Source organism: Sarcophilus harrisii, chromosome 2, assembly GCF_902635505.1.
Source record: "Sarcophilus harrisii chromosome 2, mSarHar1.11, whole genome shotgun sequence".
Lineage (NCBI taxonomy): Eukaryota > Metazoa > Chordata > Mammalia > Dasyuromorphia > Dasyuridae > Sarcophilus > Sarcophilus harrisii.
In genome coordinates, this window is record NC_045427.1 from 619,823,487 (window position 1) to 619,840,404 (window position 16,918).

The 16,918-nt window shown below is 39.6% G+C and overlaps 1 protein-coding gene across 10 annotated transcripts in view; it reads right to left on the reverse strand.

Annotated features, from left to right (window-relative positions):
* Positions 1–16,607, reverse strand: part of NEO1 (neogenin 1) — a 228,917-nt gene extending 212,310 nt beyond the window's left edge. For all 10 annotated transcript variants that reach the window (XM_031956658.1, XM_031956660.1, XM_031956656.1 and 7 more), the window contains exon 1: positions 16,017–16,607. In XM_031956658.1, the coding sequence (XP_031812518.1) occupies positions 16,017–16,194 (178 nt within the window). In that variant the 5' untranslated portion in view covers positions 16,195–16,607. The remainder of the gene's footprint in view (positions 1–16,016) is intronic.
* Positions 16,608–16,918: the final 311 nt, after the last annotated feature.

The window sequence follows — 16,918 nt, forward strand, 5'->3', positions numbered from 1 at the left end:
GGAAAAGGAGTGGAGAGATCTATGGACTTCTCAAGCAATTTAGCCATAAAATGAAGAAGAGATGGCGGACAATTAATAGCAAGGATAGGACAGATCAAGGGAGAGTAGGGGATGGAGAATCAAGTAAAGATTTAGGATAGAGGAGAGATAGACATTCTGCAGAAAGGAGGCAAACACAGGGCACAGGGAGAAACTGGAGACAGAAGGGAGAGCCAGTGATATGCTGGGGAAGCCAGGATGGAGTGGAACCCCTCCTGCACATAGAGGCATTTGCCTTCATGAGAAGGGCCAGTGACAAGAAGTGTCATTCATTTGAGGAGATGTAGTGAGGAAAAAAGGAAGAAGGAACTCTTAGCAAATGGCCTCCCTTCTTGTTTTTGTTTTTGCTTTTTTTTTTAGTGAAATAAGAAACAAGGCTGTCAGGTGAGAGTATGATAAGAAGGAGAACTAGGGAAGTTTTGGGAAAACTGATGTAGTGAACAGGAAAGTAAGACAATTAGGGAAATTAAAAAAGCATCTCCTTGCACCAGTGAGGCCTAATTGAGATTACATAATAAATCCGTAGGGGACCAGTCAGCGTCATTTCATAATTTTCTCCAGTTTTGCTCGGTAGCACGAGTCACAGCAAGGGCAAGATGACAGGGGAGAATCCCAGGCTGAAGCTTGGCAGGCAGGATAAGAAGGCAAATACTTCAAGAGAAGAGGGCCAGCCAGAGGTAGCTTGTTCATCAAGGAATCAGGATAGTGAAGAAAAAGAACAGTCAGTACGGGGTAAAGGCCAGGGGAAAACCAAGCAGAGAGATGCAAGGTCTGGGCCTAGGGAGGGGTGAGGGCTGAGAGGGAACCTGAGGGTGCAGACCCATCTCAAGGGAACAGTGTGTGCCAGCAGCATGGGGAGCGCCCATCTTAGTCCAGAGGAGGTGGGCTGGAGGCGGTCTTGGGGAGGGAGTGTCAGGATGTATTCCAAGGTCCCCAAGTATGAGGGCAGGAGGTGAAGAGAAGCAGATTGTGAACCAGGCCCTGAATCCCCGAGGAAAGACGGGACGCTCAGGTAGACAGCAACCACCAGAACGCTGACTGGACAGCAGATATGGACTGAAGAGATACTCCAGAGAAAGGGACTGAAGGAGGGTCCCAGAGGGAGAGCTTGAAGTGGCCCCGCCTCCTGAAGGAGGAGGTCAGGACAAATGAGACAAGGGCAACTGGCACTGGGGATAGAGTGACCTAAAAGGTGACAGGCCTTTAGGAAGGAGCCAGAAAATGGAAGAAGTGGGAGCCATGGGGCAAGGACCTTTACTCCCCAGAATCCCCTCTGAGCTGTTTGCAGATGAATTGGGAGAAATTTGGAGCACAAGATTTTAAGGGGAAGCACCCAGTTTTTCTTTGCAATATGGTCTGGCTACAATATATCTTAATCAAGGGAAATGGTCACTAAATAGGTCACTAAATTACAATACTGTTTTATAATTGAACTTATTTTGTAAACGGTGAAAAAGTAGTCTGAGGTTCCATATGCCCAAGAACCTTGGTGCACCTGTATACATAAGATATGATTTCTTGACTATATGAGTTGATTCTGATACTGCTTAAGTTAAGGGTTTCTTCTCATTTTTGTCTTGTATCTCTAGCCATAAAATTGTTTCTTTCATTTAGTTATAGAGCATATTTTCCCTCTCATTTAAATCTAATCTCTTCTTCAAATTTTTTTTTTACCATAAATTAACCTGGTACTCTTCTTTTTCCTGTGTTTCTGTTCTTTTTATCAGCCATTTGCTACTTCTCAGAATTCTTTGTCATTTGACTCTTTTCCTCCTATTCACCATTATAATTGTTGATAATACTTTCTAAAGACTTTGGGAGGAAGGATAAGGGAGGAAAAGGAGAGAGTAATCTGGGCCTTTTTCATAGGCTTTTCCCTTTGTTATACAGCTGTTAATAAAGCTCCAATTTTCCATTATTTTGTAAATGACTTTTTGGAAAACTTCTGTCCAGTGTTGTTTCTAACAGTCATTTTTGTTGTCTACAATAGATATATCTGTGAATATAGCAACATGTGTATTTACATCTAATCTCACTTCTAAACTCTAATAAGTAAATATTAAGAGTCCTTTATCTACCAGAAAGAAACCCTATGCAGGCATCTGATGAACAACAACATTGTATTAATTCTAAACTAACATTCCTCCTACCGTACCATCCTGTGATCTACAATCCTGCTCTTAAATACTCAGTCTAAGTGTAATCTTAACAGAGTCCCAATTTCTGTCTCGTCTAAGTTATAGGACCCCAGAAGGAAGGAGTTGTATACTGGTCCACTTGGTTTCTTTCATAGTGTTTTAACACAGTGCTTTCATATTTCTCAATGGCATTTACTAAGACTTAATTCTCACTGTGCCAATGATGAGAGAGATCTAAACAATTTAAAAAACATTTTATATACAACATCATAAAAGGTTGTGGGAATGAAATGGAAACAAGTTTATCTTGTAATACCAAATTACATTATCAGATGAGTACCACACAAAATATTTTACCTGGTTATTTAAATGAAACATAAAATTATATCAATTCCTCACTGAAGGGGAAAAATGATTAAGTTTTGTTGGGATACTCATTTCAGCATGATACAAATGTGGGAGGTTCTGGGTTCAAAATCTGCCCCTACTGCTTTGAATCTGGATAAATCGTTTAAGTTTATTGAGCCTCCATTTCATCATTTACAAAAAGATGGGATTGGACAGAGGCCTCTGAACTAGATGGTAACGTTCTTGGTGGCAATAGTGGGGTGGAGAGAAAGTGTCATGGGGGCTTTGAGAAGACAAAAAGGTTTGGAACAGACATACTATGGAGACAGCAAATCAATTAAGAATAGGATGTTAAAAATAGCTATGCTAAGGGCACACTTCTGATTAGATAACATAAGTTTGTAACTGGCCTAATCATCAGTTTTCCTCAAGCTCCATTCAATAGTACATGAATAGGGGCAAAAAAGGCTGAGGACAAGAATGAGGCAAGGTTGGGGCTTGGTAAACTGTGTTTGGCAAAAGGATAAGGAAATTAAGGTTGAAGGGTGGTATAGAATTCAGCCGCTTTACCAAGGACTTAAAACAGGGAAGTAAGGAGAGTAGATAGCCAGTGCAAGGATAAGGGTCTGAGGTGGAAGGAAATGAAGTTATAAAGAAGACAAAGTATGAGACGGCCAGTCATAAAGCAAAGAATAGAACAGCAAGTTCAACAGCAAAAACTGGTAGGATCTGCTAAGTGGCAATGACATTAAAGAAGAGGTGGAAGTAGATTGTTAGACCCACAAGGCCACGGAAAACCCAACTTTCAGCTAAAACTCTCCAAGTCATCCCCCGTTAAAATGGGATTTCTTGAGAACAATGGCTGCCCCACTTCTCCATTAGTATCCCCAATGCTCAGCATTTACTAAGCATTTATTAAATGCTTCATCTAAATAAATAAATAAATAAATAAAGTGGTCTTTATGGGATGGCAAGGGTAGACAGAGAAAAGCCACCTGGATCTAAGTTGGGTGATAAATCTGGACAGCATGAACCTGAATGGAGGAAAGACCACTTAATGAAGGTGGTTGAAGGAAGAGCTGGAAGTGGCAATAAGGAACATTAAAACTTTCCTCTAGTGAAGTAAGAAGATAGGAAAGTACATCTGGCAAGGCACGCTATATCATCAGGAGGGATCTATATTAATGAGGGTAAAAAGATGTAAAGAATAGAAGAGGAAGGGAGAAGTTTAAGATAAAAAAGTTGGTTTAATTATGGAGCAGGTACTCCAAACTGCTGAGTGGAAGGGATGGACAGATTTGGAGAAGAGGTTGACGTGGATAAACCTGAAGAAGCATTTAGAAGATGGGAAATGGAATTTGTATATGGGGTGCTGGGAATTTAAGATCACTAGGATGGAATGCGTTATAAAGGGATGGAAGTAGTCACTGAGCAAAGAGTTCATTCTGGGTATCAGTGATTAAAGAGAAGTTGATTGGTAAAAGAGACGAGACTATTCAAGATTCTCCTTCCTTGAGGTTCAGCCTCTGAGCAGATAGAAATTTTGTCGTATTCTGTGAGACTCAAAGAGGTCTACCTCACAACAGGCAGGAGTAAGAAGACATAAGGAAGCCCCATAAGGAAACCAGGAGTCTTATTTGTCCTACAGAAGGTCTTGGAGTGGTGACAGAAGATACACAGTACCCTTTAAAGCAGCTGTTTTAGAATTGTTTTCAGATTAATTGGTTGTTTCAAAAGAAAATGGAATTCTTATATACCAAAAAGTTAAGTGTAACAGATGTATTATTCTAATTCAATTTCTTAATTAAAGATATTTGACATGCTATATTATGGTAACAACAACTAAAAACCACAAGTATTTAGTGAATTTTATTTAAACAAGCTTATGTACTTTACATATTAAAATTGCACAAAGACTTTTGAGACACACTGTTAAATTAAGGTAATAAGCATTTTTGTATTTTACAGTATTATGAAGAAAGACTGCTAGACATAAATTTCTGTCAACTCTTCTTTAGCAGTAAGAGATCTATTTGGCACTAAGCTTCAAGATTACATAAAATCAAATAGAAGTTAAGGCCATGGAGTCATCAGAAAATATTTGCTTAAAGGTTATATGAAAAAAAGAGTTTCAAATACCACACAACTAGCCATAGTTGTCCAAAAATGAAACAATTACTTTGGTGAATAATAGATTTTTATATGTCCACTACTGACAGACTGTTCAACACTGATAACAATCATAAGATTCTCTACAACATATAAGACTGTAATTAGCACTATTTTGTTCTATGTTTTTTTATCAGTCACTTAGATGAAGGCATAAAGGCATATTATCAAGTTTGTAGATTATTGACAATTATCCCTTACACATTATGATTTTCCCCACTTTAGTTTCAATATATTGTGGGTCAGCTTAAAAAGTTCAGCAGGAATTTTGGGGATGAGTTTTGTGGAAATCAGAGATAACATGAGAAACTGAGAAAAGGTTTATTAACTCATAAATGCATAAAATATATGTATTTTATTGTATGATATTGAGGTATTTTCTTTGAACATCTCAATAATTTAAACTTCTTCTCTGATACAAAAGGAAGACCAAAAAATTTTATCTTATCCCTAATCCCCCATGATGTGAACAGGATAACTATAAATAAGGAGGAACAACTAATACATTAGATAACAATTGAAATCCAAAAGGATTACAATAGACTAAAAAGTAGGTTGAAACTAGAACTATGAAATTTGATAGGGATAAATATATTAAGGTCTACATTACAGCTAGAAATCAGTTCATATAATAAAGACCTGGGAGTTCCAATGTGAATCAAAAACCAAAAGAACTAATACAATCTTAGACTATATTGACAATCATATGCTCAATATAAGATAGATATAATCTACTATAGAAAGTATGTTCTTCTCTATTTGCACTCTAGTATACAATATTATATCTAATACTAGGTTCCACATTTTAAAAGGGAGAATGAAAAGTTTTAAACCACCCAGAGGCAAGTAATTAAATATGGTGAGGAGAACTCAAAGTCTTACAAGGACATATTGGAGGAAGTGGGAATGTTCACTTGGAGAAGATTTCAGAAAGCATTTGTTGGAAACAGAGCCAGATTGTGAGATAATCTAGAATCAGAAGATAGCAAAAGCAACAAAAATATGCAAATTCCTTCTAGGAATGGAAAACAGCAAAAACAAAGCAATTAGACAACAGAAGGCAGGCTGGAAAAAGGATGATAAGGCAAATAGCCCCTGAGCAAGTGGACATGTGTAGTTATATGGGCTTGATAGACTTACCAAATTGAGTGCTGGAGTAGATCTACAGAACCTCTATGAACTTTGGTATAAATCCTTTAAAGAATAACTAAAACCCCTTCTATATCTGATACCTTGTTAGCTTGAATGTTTATAAGGTAGAACTGTTGGGCACCCTTGAGGAAGTGATGAAGTTCACCAAGGATGGGGCAAACTAGAAAGATTCAAGACTCCCCCCCCCCACAAACACACACAGCTACATTAAACTAGCATATTTATATGCTAATCAAATCATTCTTATATAGTACTACTTGCCTAGTATTTTAATTTTTAAATTGCTTTTGTTTTTAAGTATCCTATGGTTTATCTATATAATATGTATATATAATGTATAGAATTTGACCTAATTGATTATATAAGTATGTTGTAGATAAAGCAAGGATGCTTACTCTACCTACTATTATTTGATAGGGTTCTAAAAATGCTAGTAAAGGCAATACGATAAGAGAAAGAAATTAAAGTGTAAAGATAGGCAAAGTGGAGACAAAACTGGCCCTAATTTGCTGAGAACGTGATGGTCTGCTTAGAAAATCCTAGAGAATGAGCAGATACTAATTGAGAAAATAGCTTTAGCAACAGATTACAAGATAAATCATCAAAAATCAATAGCATTTCTATATAATAACAAATAAATATACACACATATATATTCTACATGTATTATACACAACACTTATGCTAACAAAATCTAAGGTAACAATAGAAAGGGAAATATCATTCAAATGACTTTAAAATGCAATAAATATTGGGGTACCAATCTACCAAAGCATACAAAATACTTGTAAAGGTCAATTTACAAAATACTCTTTAAAGAAATGAAGAATAGTACACCAAGATAAGGTCAAAATGGGTTCATGACCTAGGCATAAAGAATGAAATTATTAATAAATTAGAGGAACATAGGATAGTTTACCTCTCAGACCTGTGGAAGGGGAAGGTCTTTATGACCAAAGCAGAACTAGAGATCATTACTGATCACAAAATAGAAAATTTCGATTATACCAAACTGAAAAGTTTTTGTACAAACAAAACTAATGCAGACAAGATTAGAAGGGAAGCAATAAACTGGGAAAATATTTTTACAGTCAAAGGTTCTGATAAAGGCCTCATTTCCAAAATATATAGAGAATTAACTCTAATTTATAAAAAATCAAGCCATTCTCCAATTGAAAAATGGTCAAAGGATATGAACAGACAATTCTCAGATGAAGAAATTGAAACTATTTCTAGTCATATGAAAAGATGCTCCAAGTCATTATTAATCAGAGAAATGCAAATTAAGACAACTCTAAGATACCACTACACACCTGTCAGATTGGCTAAGATGACAGGAAAAAATAATGATGATTGTTGGAGGGGATGTGGGAAAACTGGGACATTGATGCATTGTTGGTGGAGTTGTGAACGAATCCAACCATTTTGGAGAGTAGTTTGGAACTATGCTCAAAAAGTTATCAAACTGTGCATACCCTTTGATCCAGCAGTGTTACTACTGGGATTATATCCCAAAGAGATTATAAAGAAGGGAAAGGGACCTGTATGTGCACGAATGTTTGTGGCAGCCCTTTTTGTAGTGGCTAGAAACTGGAAACTGAATGGATGTCCATCAGTTGGAGAATGGCTGAATAAATTGTGGTATATGAAAATTATGGAATATTACTGTTCTGTAAGAAATGACCAACAGGATGATTTCAGAAAGGCCTGGAGAGACTTACACGAACTGATGCTGAGTGAAATGAGCAGGACCAGGAGATCATTATATACTTCAACAACAATACTATATGATGACCAGTTCTGATGGACCAGGCCATCCTCAGCAACGAGATCAACCAAATCATTTCTAATGGAGCAGTAATGAACTGAACTAGCTATACCCAGAAAAAGAACTCTGGGAGATGACTAAAAACCATTACATTGAATTCCCAATCCCTATATTTATGCACACCTGCATTTTTGATTTCCTTCACAAGCTAATTGTACAATATTTCAGAGTCATTCTTTTTGTACAGCAAAATAATGTTTTGGTCATGTATACTTATTGTGTATCTAAGTTATATTTTAATATATTTTAACATCTACTGGTCATCCTGATATTTAGGGGGGGGGGTGGGGGGGTAAGAGGTGAAAAATTGGAACAAGAGGTTTGGCAATTGTTAATGCTGTAAAGTTACCCATGTATATATCCTGTAAATAAAAGGCTATTAAATAAAAAAAAAAGAGAATTTAAACTCAAAATTTAAAAATAAAAGAATGTTAAAAATAAATAATAATTTTTACAAAAAAAAAAAAAAAGAAATGAAGAATAACTTAAATGGATAGAGGAATGATCAATGTTCATGTCTGGGCTGGGCCATGTAACAAAATTACCAATTAAATAAAAATTGTAATTAATTGTAATTGTAATTGGTAATTGTAAATAAAATTACCAATGTTCATTTATAGTTTTATTGCTATGTCAAAAATCAAAAAGATACTTTATAGAACTAAGCATGATTTTTTTAAATGCTATTTTTAAATAAATAAAAAAAGGATCTAGTATATCAAGAGAAATAATGAAAAATGCTAAGAGTAAATAAAGGAGGAATTACACTTCCAGATTTCAAGAGCTATAAATTCTGTTAGCGATAAATTTTTAAATTTGAAAAATACTACCAACAGTTTTTATAAGTTAATAGAAATTTTAGAAATCACAGGTGAGCCTAAGAAAGAAATCTCTTCTAGATTTATTCTCATCCATCCAAATACACTATTAGAATAGAAACTTCCCTTCCCTAGGCATCAACAATTAGGCTGAGACATAACACTATGCTTATTTAAACAAATTTTGCAACAAGTACTAAAGGAAAAAAAAAACTCAGAAAAAAATTAAGTTCAGTAATAGACTAATCTAATAATTTATAAATAAAATTACGACAAATGTGATTTTGTTGGTCTAGATTTTATACACAGAATTAAACAAAAAACAGAAGAATATACAATAGCTAACATGAAAGCTGTTTTTAAATAGTTTGAATAAAAAATACAAGAAAATCACTGTTTTATTGCATATGTTGTCAAAGTGTAGGGAAACTAGTGAGTGCTTTAAAAGAAAATTCAATATTAGTTCATGTAAAATGAACCACTACCTTAAATCCATCTGCTTAACACTCAGTACTATTTGGTACACTAGAGTCAATTTTTAATTTCTACAATAAAATGCAAAATATAGATGGACCTCCTCAAAAAACAAATTTGCTGATGAGATTAAAGAAAGCTACATCAGTGAACTAATCAGAGTCAATTAATTAGTCTGTGAATTTTCCCAACTCTGTTTTTGTTTAGGAAGAATTTTTAGCTGTCTCTTCCCATGCTCTCCCCTTCTTTTTACACCCTCTCCCATTCAAAACCTACCCTTAATCCTTTAAGACTTAGTTCAGTGTCCCCTCCTCAAGGTTTTTTTTTGATTGTTGTAGTTTTCCTCCAGGCCAATCAATTCACTCCTTTAAAGTCATATAGCATCCTATGTTTATACCAGTGGTTTTCAAAGTGTTCTGTGGACCAACAATATGCTAGAAGATACAAATAGAGGATCTATGAGAAAATGTCTATGTATTAGCTAATTGGCCACAGATACAACAGAACTCAATCATTTGATAAGGATACAGACAAAAATCACATGAATGTCACTTGCTATGTAATTATATTACACAAACACTGTCCCTGTCCTCATCATCTGTTCAAAATCTTTCCTTCTTTCAAGCCCCTAAGCCAAACCTGAAGCCTCTGACAACTGTAGTAGAGACTACTGACAAGATTGAAGTCATCAAAAAGGAGCTCTTTCAACATCCCTTATCAAAACTTTTCAACATTTTCACTGTTAGCCCTTCTCTTGTCCTCTCCTTTCCAAGCAAAAAAAATTGTTTTCTGTTCCTTGCCAAGAATACTCTTTCAGCCTTGCTGCCACTTGCTCTCACCCTCTCTGGGAGCTTCCTCTAGAAATGATCCTCTCTTTCATGAAACTACTCTTTTCCCTCCACTGGCTCCAGAACTAAAATGTTCCAGTCTCTCTGGTTTATTCCATCCACCTACTCTCATTTCTCCTTCCATACCAAAATTCTTGGAAAAGTGATCTACACCAAACCAACCACTTCCCCACTGGCCCACTCTTCTCAGTCCCTTCAGTTCAGCTTCCTTCTCCATCATCTCACTGAATATCCTGCTCATGGTACACAAGGGGTTAGGACCTGAAGTTCTGCTACTGTAACCTAGGGCAATCAGCTGCTGTCTCAAGGCCTCAGAATTCTCATCTGTGAAAACAAAGATAACAGACTTCAATGATCCTGAAGGTCCTTTTCAGTTCTAAATAATCTGATCCAAGGAAAAATTCTAGGACAAGTTACTAAGTGCATTATTTCTGAGCCCCTGGAAAGGACCACAGAAGGGCAGCAAGAGAGCGCCATAATGCTCAGAGTGCCAGATCTGAAATCAGGAACCCTCGTCTTTGTGAGTTCAAATCCAGTCTCAGACACTTACTAGTTGTGTGACTTCGAATCCTGTCTGTCTCAGTTTCCTCATCTGTAAAATGAGCTATGGAAGGAAATGACAAACCACTCTGCCAAGAAAACCTCAAATAGGATCACAAGTCAGACATGACCAAAATAAATGAACAACAAAAAGACCATGGTAAGAGTTTACAGACAAGTCATATCAAATAACTTTAAAAAGTGGAAATTAAGTCAAACTGGTAGAAGAGTAGTACATTTATGCAAAATATTTTCATTGATTATTTAATAAGCAATTGAAAAAGTTTCATGGTATTCTTTCAAGCAACCAGAAATGTAAGCTTTATGAAACTAAGTTAAATGGATTTAGAACCAGAAGAGCAAGTAGGCCCTAAGAATGTTGATTAATAGAAGAATGCCAAGCTGAAGGAGAGTCTTCAGGACGATGCTGAAGAGCTGTCTTCTGCCCAGGTCAACATTTTTATCAATGACGTGAATTAAGACAGAAGTCACGCTTCCTCAATTTTCACATGAAGCTACCCTGGGGGAGATGGCTAATGCAATGATTGGCAGAATCAGAATGTAGGAGGATCTCGCCCAGTTGGAACAATGGGTTGAAACTTAACAGGGTTACATTTAATGATGGTAATATTCAGGAACTTAATCAGAAGAGCCATCATGGGAAAGAAGGCACAGGTACGTTCTGTGTACCTCTAGAAGATGGGACTAATGCCAATTGAGTAAAAGATGCAAATTTCAACTCACCAGAGCTTTCTAATAACTAGAGTGATCTAAAAATGGAATAGACTGCCTTGGTAAATAAGCCCTGAGTTCCCCATCTAAAAAGGGTTAAAGTAGAGGCTGGTTCACTACATGGAAAATTAGATTGGGCTGAATGGTCTTTAGATGCCATTCTAACCCTCAAAATTTTATTATTTTTTGATAGCAGAAGTCCAGCTGTGATGATAAAGGAGAACTCAATTCTGCTATGAGTGCTAATCCCTAATCACTATTCAATCAAACCTAGTCTAATCAAAAGACTATCAAAGAGTATTCACATATATTGTCTATACTGACTATGAACAGTTAAAATATGATTAAATCATTTCATCCCTATAGTTAACAAAATTTCTACAAGTCAGAAACTCACAAGTCAAAATACATGCTTCCTCAAACTTAGGGTATAAATTTGAGACAAGAACTTTAAACTTAAAATAATTGGTTTCCTTTACAATCCTATGTATTTTTTATGCATTAAAATCTCATTCTCAGAAGATATCATTGGACTGTATACATAACACCAAAAAAGGTTAAGAATTTGTTCTCTAAAATAATTCAGACCATAGTCTAATGCTAGAAAAAAATTGTATTATGTTGACTTTACACCACTATAAGTAAAAATGTTTTCTCCAGCATCTTGCAGGCAAAACATTTGGGGTCACTGTTAGAAATTCTACAAAGGGTGTTTAGAAGGAAGTCTGGATAGCATCTCTATCTCTTTGGCCCAATAATTCAGTATTCCATTTCTTGCTGATTTCCTTATACTACTCCTCACAACTATTCCAAACCTCCTTTCCTTTTCCCATTGACCTACTGCCACTCTCTTCACTAGCTAATGACTTCATCCCCTACTTTATTAATACCAAAATTTCAAGCTTCTTTCTCAACATATGTCTCTTTATTTATTTGACTGGAAGAATTATCCACTCTCACTTCTAAATCTAAGTCCTTCAACCAGTGTCCTAGATCTATAGCACTTTATCTTTATTCAAACTCAATTCCATGAATTACCAATCTCTCCAAATGAACTTTTTCTACTGGTTCCTTCTCTTTTCTCTAAAAACATGCTCATGGATGCTCAGTTCAATAAATAATGAACCTCACTCTTTTTAAGCTATTTGCCCTCCTCCTCTTCATCTCATCTTCGCTTTTCTTCAATGCCAAGTATTGTCTATTTCTTGAAATTGGTTTCTATCCCAATCACCTAAGTCTCAACTGCCAAGTGCAATGGTTGCCCTTGACTTAGTTGAAACATTAGACTTGGCTGCCTAACCTTTCTTAGGCTTCTGGGATCCAACTAACTTACTAACCTAAATACTACTTACCATCTTACCTCTCTGTCAGTGACTAACTAGCACAGTGCCTGGCACAGAACTGGAGTCTAAAAAATACTTCTTTATTGATTAACTGATGCTCTTGTTCTCTTTATTAGCTCCTCTTCTTCCTCTCACTATTCAAAAATCTGTTATCACCTACAATTCTGTCCCCAAAACTTTACTTTTTTGGGTTTTTTTTTCTTTTTCAAGATTTTCTCCCTAGTTATCAAAACTTTTCCCATCCATTCCCACCACTAAGGCCCTAATTAGGGCCTTCATCCCATTGATTTTGTAACCTATTGCAGTTATTCGACTTACTTCCCAATTCTACCAGTCCTATGGACAATTGCCACATTACTCTTTCTAAATCATTCCTTGAGCATCAATCTCCTGCTCAAAAGGCTTCAGTAAATGTCCAATGCCTTCAGAATAAAATCGAAATCATTTGCTAGCACTCGACCTCTCTCCAATTTGCCTTCAATCTAATCTCTCATTAATTTCCATTCCAATAAACTTGGTAGTACCATTTCACATTATCAAAGGATCAGATTCAGAGCTGAAGGGTCTTAAAGTCATCTAGTCCAACCCTGACATCTTACAGATAAAGAATCTGAAGCCCAAAGAGTTTGAATGACTTAAGATCACAGAGGCAGCAAGCGGCAGAAATGAGATTGGAATCTAGGTCCTCTGACTCCAGATGCAGCCCTGTCTTCACACACCTCAAAGCAGTGTTCCAAGCCCTTAGAATTTCTACTGCTCTCTGAGCATTTCCTTCACCTGCAGGAAGGCTTTTTTACTACTCCCCTGTTACCACTGTTCATATGACACTTGTCATACATGGGCCTGACGTAACCTTTCAACTTATACCTGTTCAATCTTCCTAACAAACAACTTCCTAAGTTCTTAGATTGATCTATGAGAAATTGTTGAAGGCTTAATACCTACCAGGATTTGGGGGAAAAGAGAAAGGAAAAAAACTGTCCCGGCCCTCAAGGAACCACATTCCAATGGGGGAAATGATATGTAAATAACTGGGTACACCCGAGATAAGGGCAGAACAGATGGATGGTAGCAAAGAGGAGAAGGCACCACCAGCTGGGGGCAATCAGTAACAATAATCATTGTCACTCATGCTTAGAGGTAGCACAGTAAACAGAGAGAGTTAATAGGCTTAGATTCAGGAAGACCCGGATTTGAATGTTACCTCTGAAATCTCATGGCTTTCATGACTACCATGGGCTAGTCACTAAACCTGTCTGCTCCTCAGTTTCCTGCTCCATTAAATTTTGATAGTAGCTTTCTCATACTGTTCTAAGTTTTGAATTTGAAAGCATATGCAAAAGTGTATGCTGTATTTTTTGAAATCCTTTGGTAAATTTTCAAACCTAATGTTGCTTTCTTCTCCTAAGTACCTCCCACCCCAATAGAAGACCCATTGTCCTAAGATCCCACTGAACACAAGCATGAAATCCTTCTTTTAAAATTATGCGCCAATATAGCTTTTCTATTGTAGTTGTAATCTTAAATATTTCCTAATATTATTTAATAAAAAACTAAGTATTAATGCTCACATTCTGAAGCAACACTATAAATGTTATCACACATCATTCTAATTTAAACTTGTTTTCTATAAATTAATTCATTAAAATATTAGCCCATTTGGTAAGATGATGCATATCCTTATTCTTCCTCACTATTTAAGATTCATTTTCCTTAAAATAACTAGAATGCCACATGATCCACTGTCAAAAAAATTCAAAGTAAAAGACTATATCCAGCAATTGGATTGTTTGTATATTAAAGTTTCAATGAATTGTTAAAATATATTTTCTGAGATTTTTTTACTTTTCTTGACTAAGGATTTTTTAAAATTCTTTTACTCACCCCCATGAGTTTCAATTAAAATTGAAACAAAAGTTTCAAAATGTAACCTGTATTTTGAAGAATATACAAATTTATGGTCCAAAATGTCTGTGTGAAGACTAAGAACCTAAGTTTGATATTAAAATTTAAGCCTTTTTTTGTTTAAAACAGATCTATTTCCTTAAAAGCTTACTACCATCTATTCTATACTAACAAAAGTTAGCACTGAATACACTTGTTGGGTAGCTAAGAGTAATTTTTAACATTACTGATTTTTCCTTAAAAATTAAATTAAATTACTTATTTTGCAAACGAATCAAGGTTAACATTTGGCTACCTTAATAGCCTAATGCGATTTAATCCGAAATCATGAATCTGAAGTGGTCCCTAACCATAAGATACTGGAAGCTGCCACTATGTGGCATCAACAGAACTTTAAGGGTCAAAGTGATCCACACACTCAAGTGGAACTTTTTTTTAATCAATTTTTATCATGTCCTCTATTTCATCGCCAAATTAATATTCACAACAACAACTGGCATTCACAGCAGCATCTACCATGGAACCATGGACTTACGAGGTAGACTTCAAACCAAGCCAATCTCGGAGCCAGGAAATTAAAACCTCACTGACATTGTTCCCGAAGCCCAGGACAAATCAAAATCTGAGGGCCCTGGGTAACTTTTTAAGACTAAAGTGCAGAGCAGATGCCCAACAGTAAGTGTAAGGACATCCAGAAAGTTTCCTATTCAGATGCTCCCTGAGCCAATGAACAGGACAGACTTTGACAATAATAACATTAATAAAAATAAGTCTAGAACAAATCCTGACATTTACACGGAGCTTTTAAAGTTTAACTACTTAAAGCTACATTCTCCCATTGATACATTGATACACTGATACACTGATACATTGATACATTGATACAATGGAACAATATCCCATTGATATTTTCCCCATTTGGAACGATTTGCTCAAAGGGGAACCTCGGGTCTGACATATTCCAAGTCCAAGACTGAATTTCTAGTTTCTAATACGTTCTTTCTCAACTGGTCGTAAGCTCCTTGCAGTCCAACGCATCAATTGTTAACCCTTCCTTGCTCCTCACCTCTCCACCGCACCAGGCAGTGCGATATGCTGCATTAATGGACTGAAAAACAAGGTAGGAAGCGTGCCCAGGTACTAAAGTTCTGCTGTTCCCCCTTTCCTCTCCGCTCCCTCAAAAAAGTTTCTTTCGTGCCAGAGGATGTCAGTTTTCGGCGATCTTTGAGGAGGTTTCCCGACCAGCCCCCGAGGTGCTCGGGTTCTCCTCCCAATATCGGGTGCACCCCGAGTCTGGGGGAGTGTCCGGCCCCGAAGCAAGCCTCGCGCCGCCAGCTCCCGACTGCACCCCGACTTCTGGGACACCCGCCTCCGTCCCTGGAGGCCCACAGGGACCCCCCCCGCCAGCTATAAAAGTTTGGGGTCCAGCGGGCTCCTAACGGAAGCCCAGAGGGGCCGTGGAAGGCGGGGGTCGCTCGGGAGCCCCCGGGCCTCCCCCCGGGGCTCGGCGGCAGCCAAGAGGCGCCGCGGCCGCTGGCGGTCCCGGTCCCCGGGCTGCCCCCGCCTCGCACTTTCTCGGTCCCTACTTCACGAATGGCGCGGGGGCGGCGGCCGCGCGGGGCCACTCGTACAAGTGGGCCCGGCGGGGCCGCGGCGGCAGCGCCCCCTCCCCCCGCACTCACCTGGGGGCGGCGGCTGCGGACTGCTTCTGCCGGCCGGGGACGCGGCGGCGGCGGCGGCGGCGGCCAGGGCCGGGTGCCGGCGCCCGAGCAGCAGCAGGAGGCAGCCGAGCCACAAGGAGGCGGCGCGGACGAGGCTCCGGGCGCCCCGCTCGGGCTCGGGCTCCGGCCCCGCCGCCATCTCTTCCCCCGGCGGCCGGCGGCGGCGGGGACAGCGCCGGCCCCAAGCTGGCCGGACCGCCCGCCCGCCTCGGGGCTGCGCGCGGGGCTCCTGGGCTCGGGGTCCTCGCCGCTCCGGCTCCGCTCCGGCTCCTTGCGGGGGGGCTGCAGGGGGCGCCTCCTCGTCCTGGGGGGAGGAGGCAGAAGGGGGGCAATCACGGCGCGCTCCGGGAGGGAGAGAGGACGCAGCCCCGGGCGGGCTCGAGGCGGGCTCCGGGCGCCTCCAGCCCCGCCGCCGCCGCCGCCGACTCCGGGCTCCCCGCGCGCCCACACCGCACACACTCACACACGCGCGCGCGAGCTCACACACTCGCAGGGCGGCCAGCGCCGGGGGGCGGGGGCGGGGGCGCGCGCGCGCACAACACACCCCTCCCCCTCCCCTTACCGCAGCCCCGCGCGAGCCAGGCCCGCCCCCAGCTCCGAGCCCCGCCGCTCCCCCTCCCGCTCTGGCCCCTCCCCCTCGGCCGGTCCTTGCCTGGGCCTCCGCTGAGGCTGGGGCGTCCGGGGAAACCCGGAGAAGCGGAGCCGACTCCGAGCCGGTCCCGAGTCCAGCTCTGCGGGAAGGTCGGCCGAGCTCAGGCCCAGCTCCCTATATAGGGCCTCGGAGGAAGCTAGAAAGCCGAGGGGCGGGCGCAGGTCAGCGCGGGGCTTCCCGCTCACGCCGAGCCCCCCGCCCGGGCCTTTCC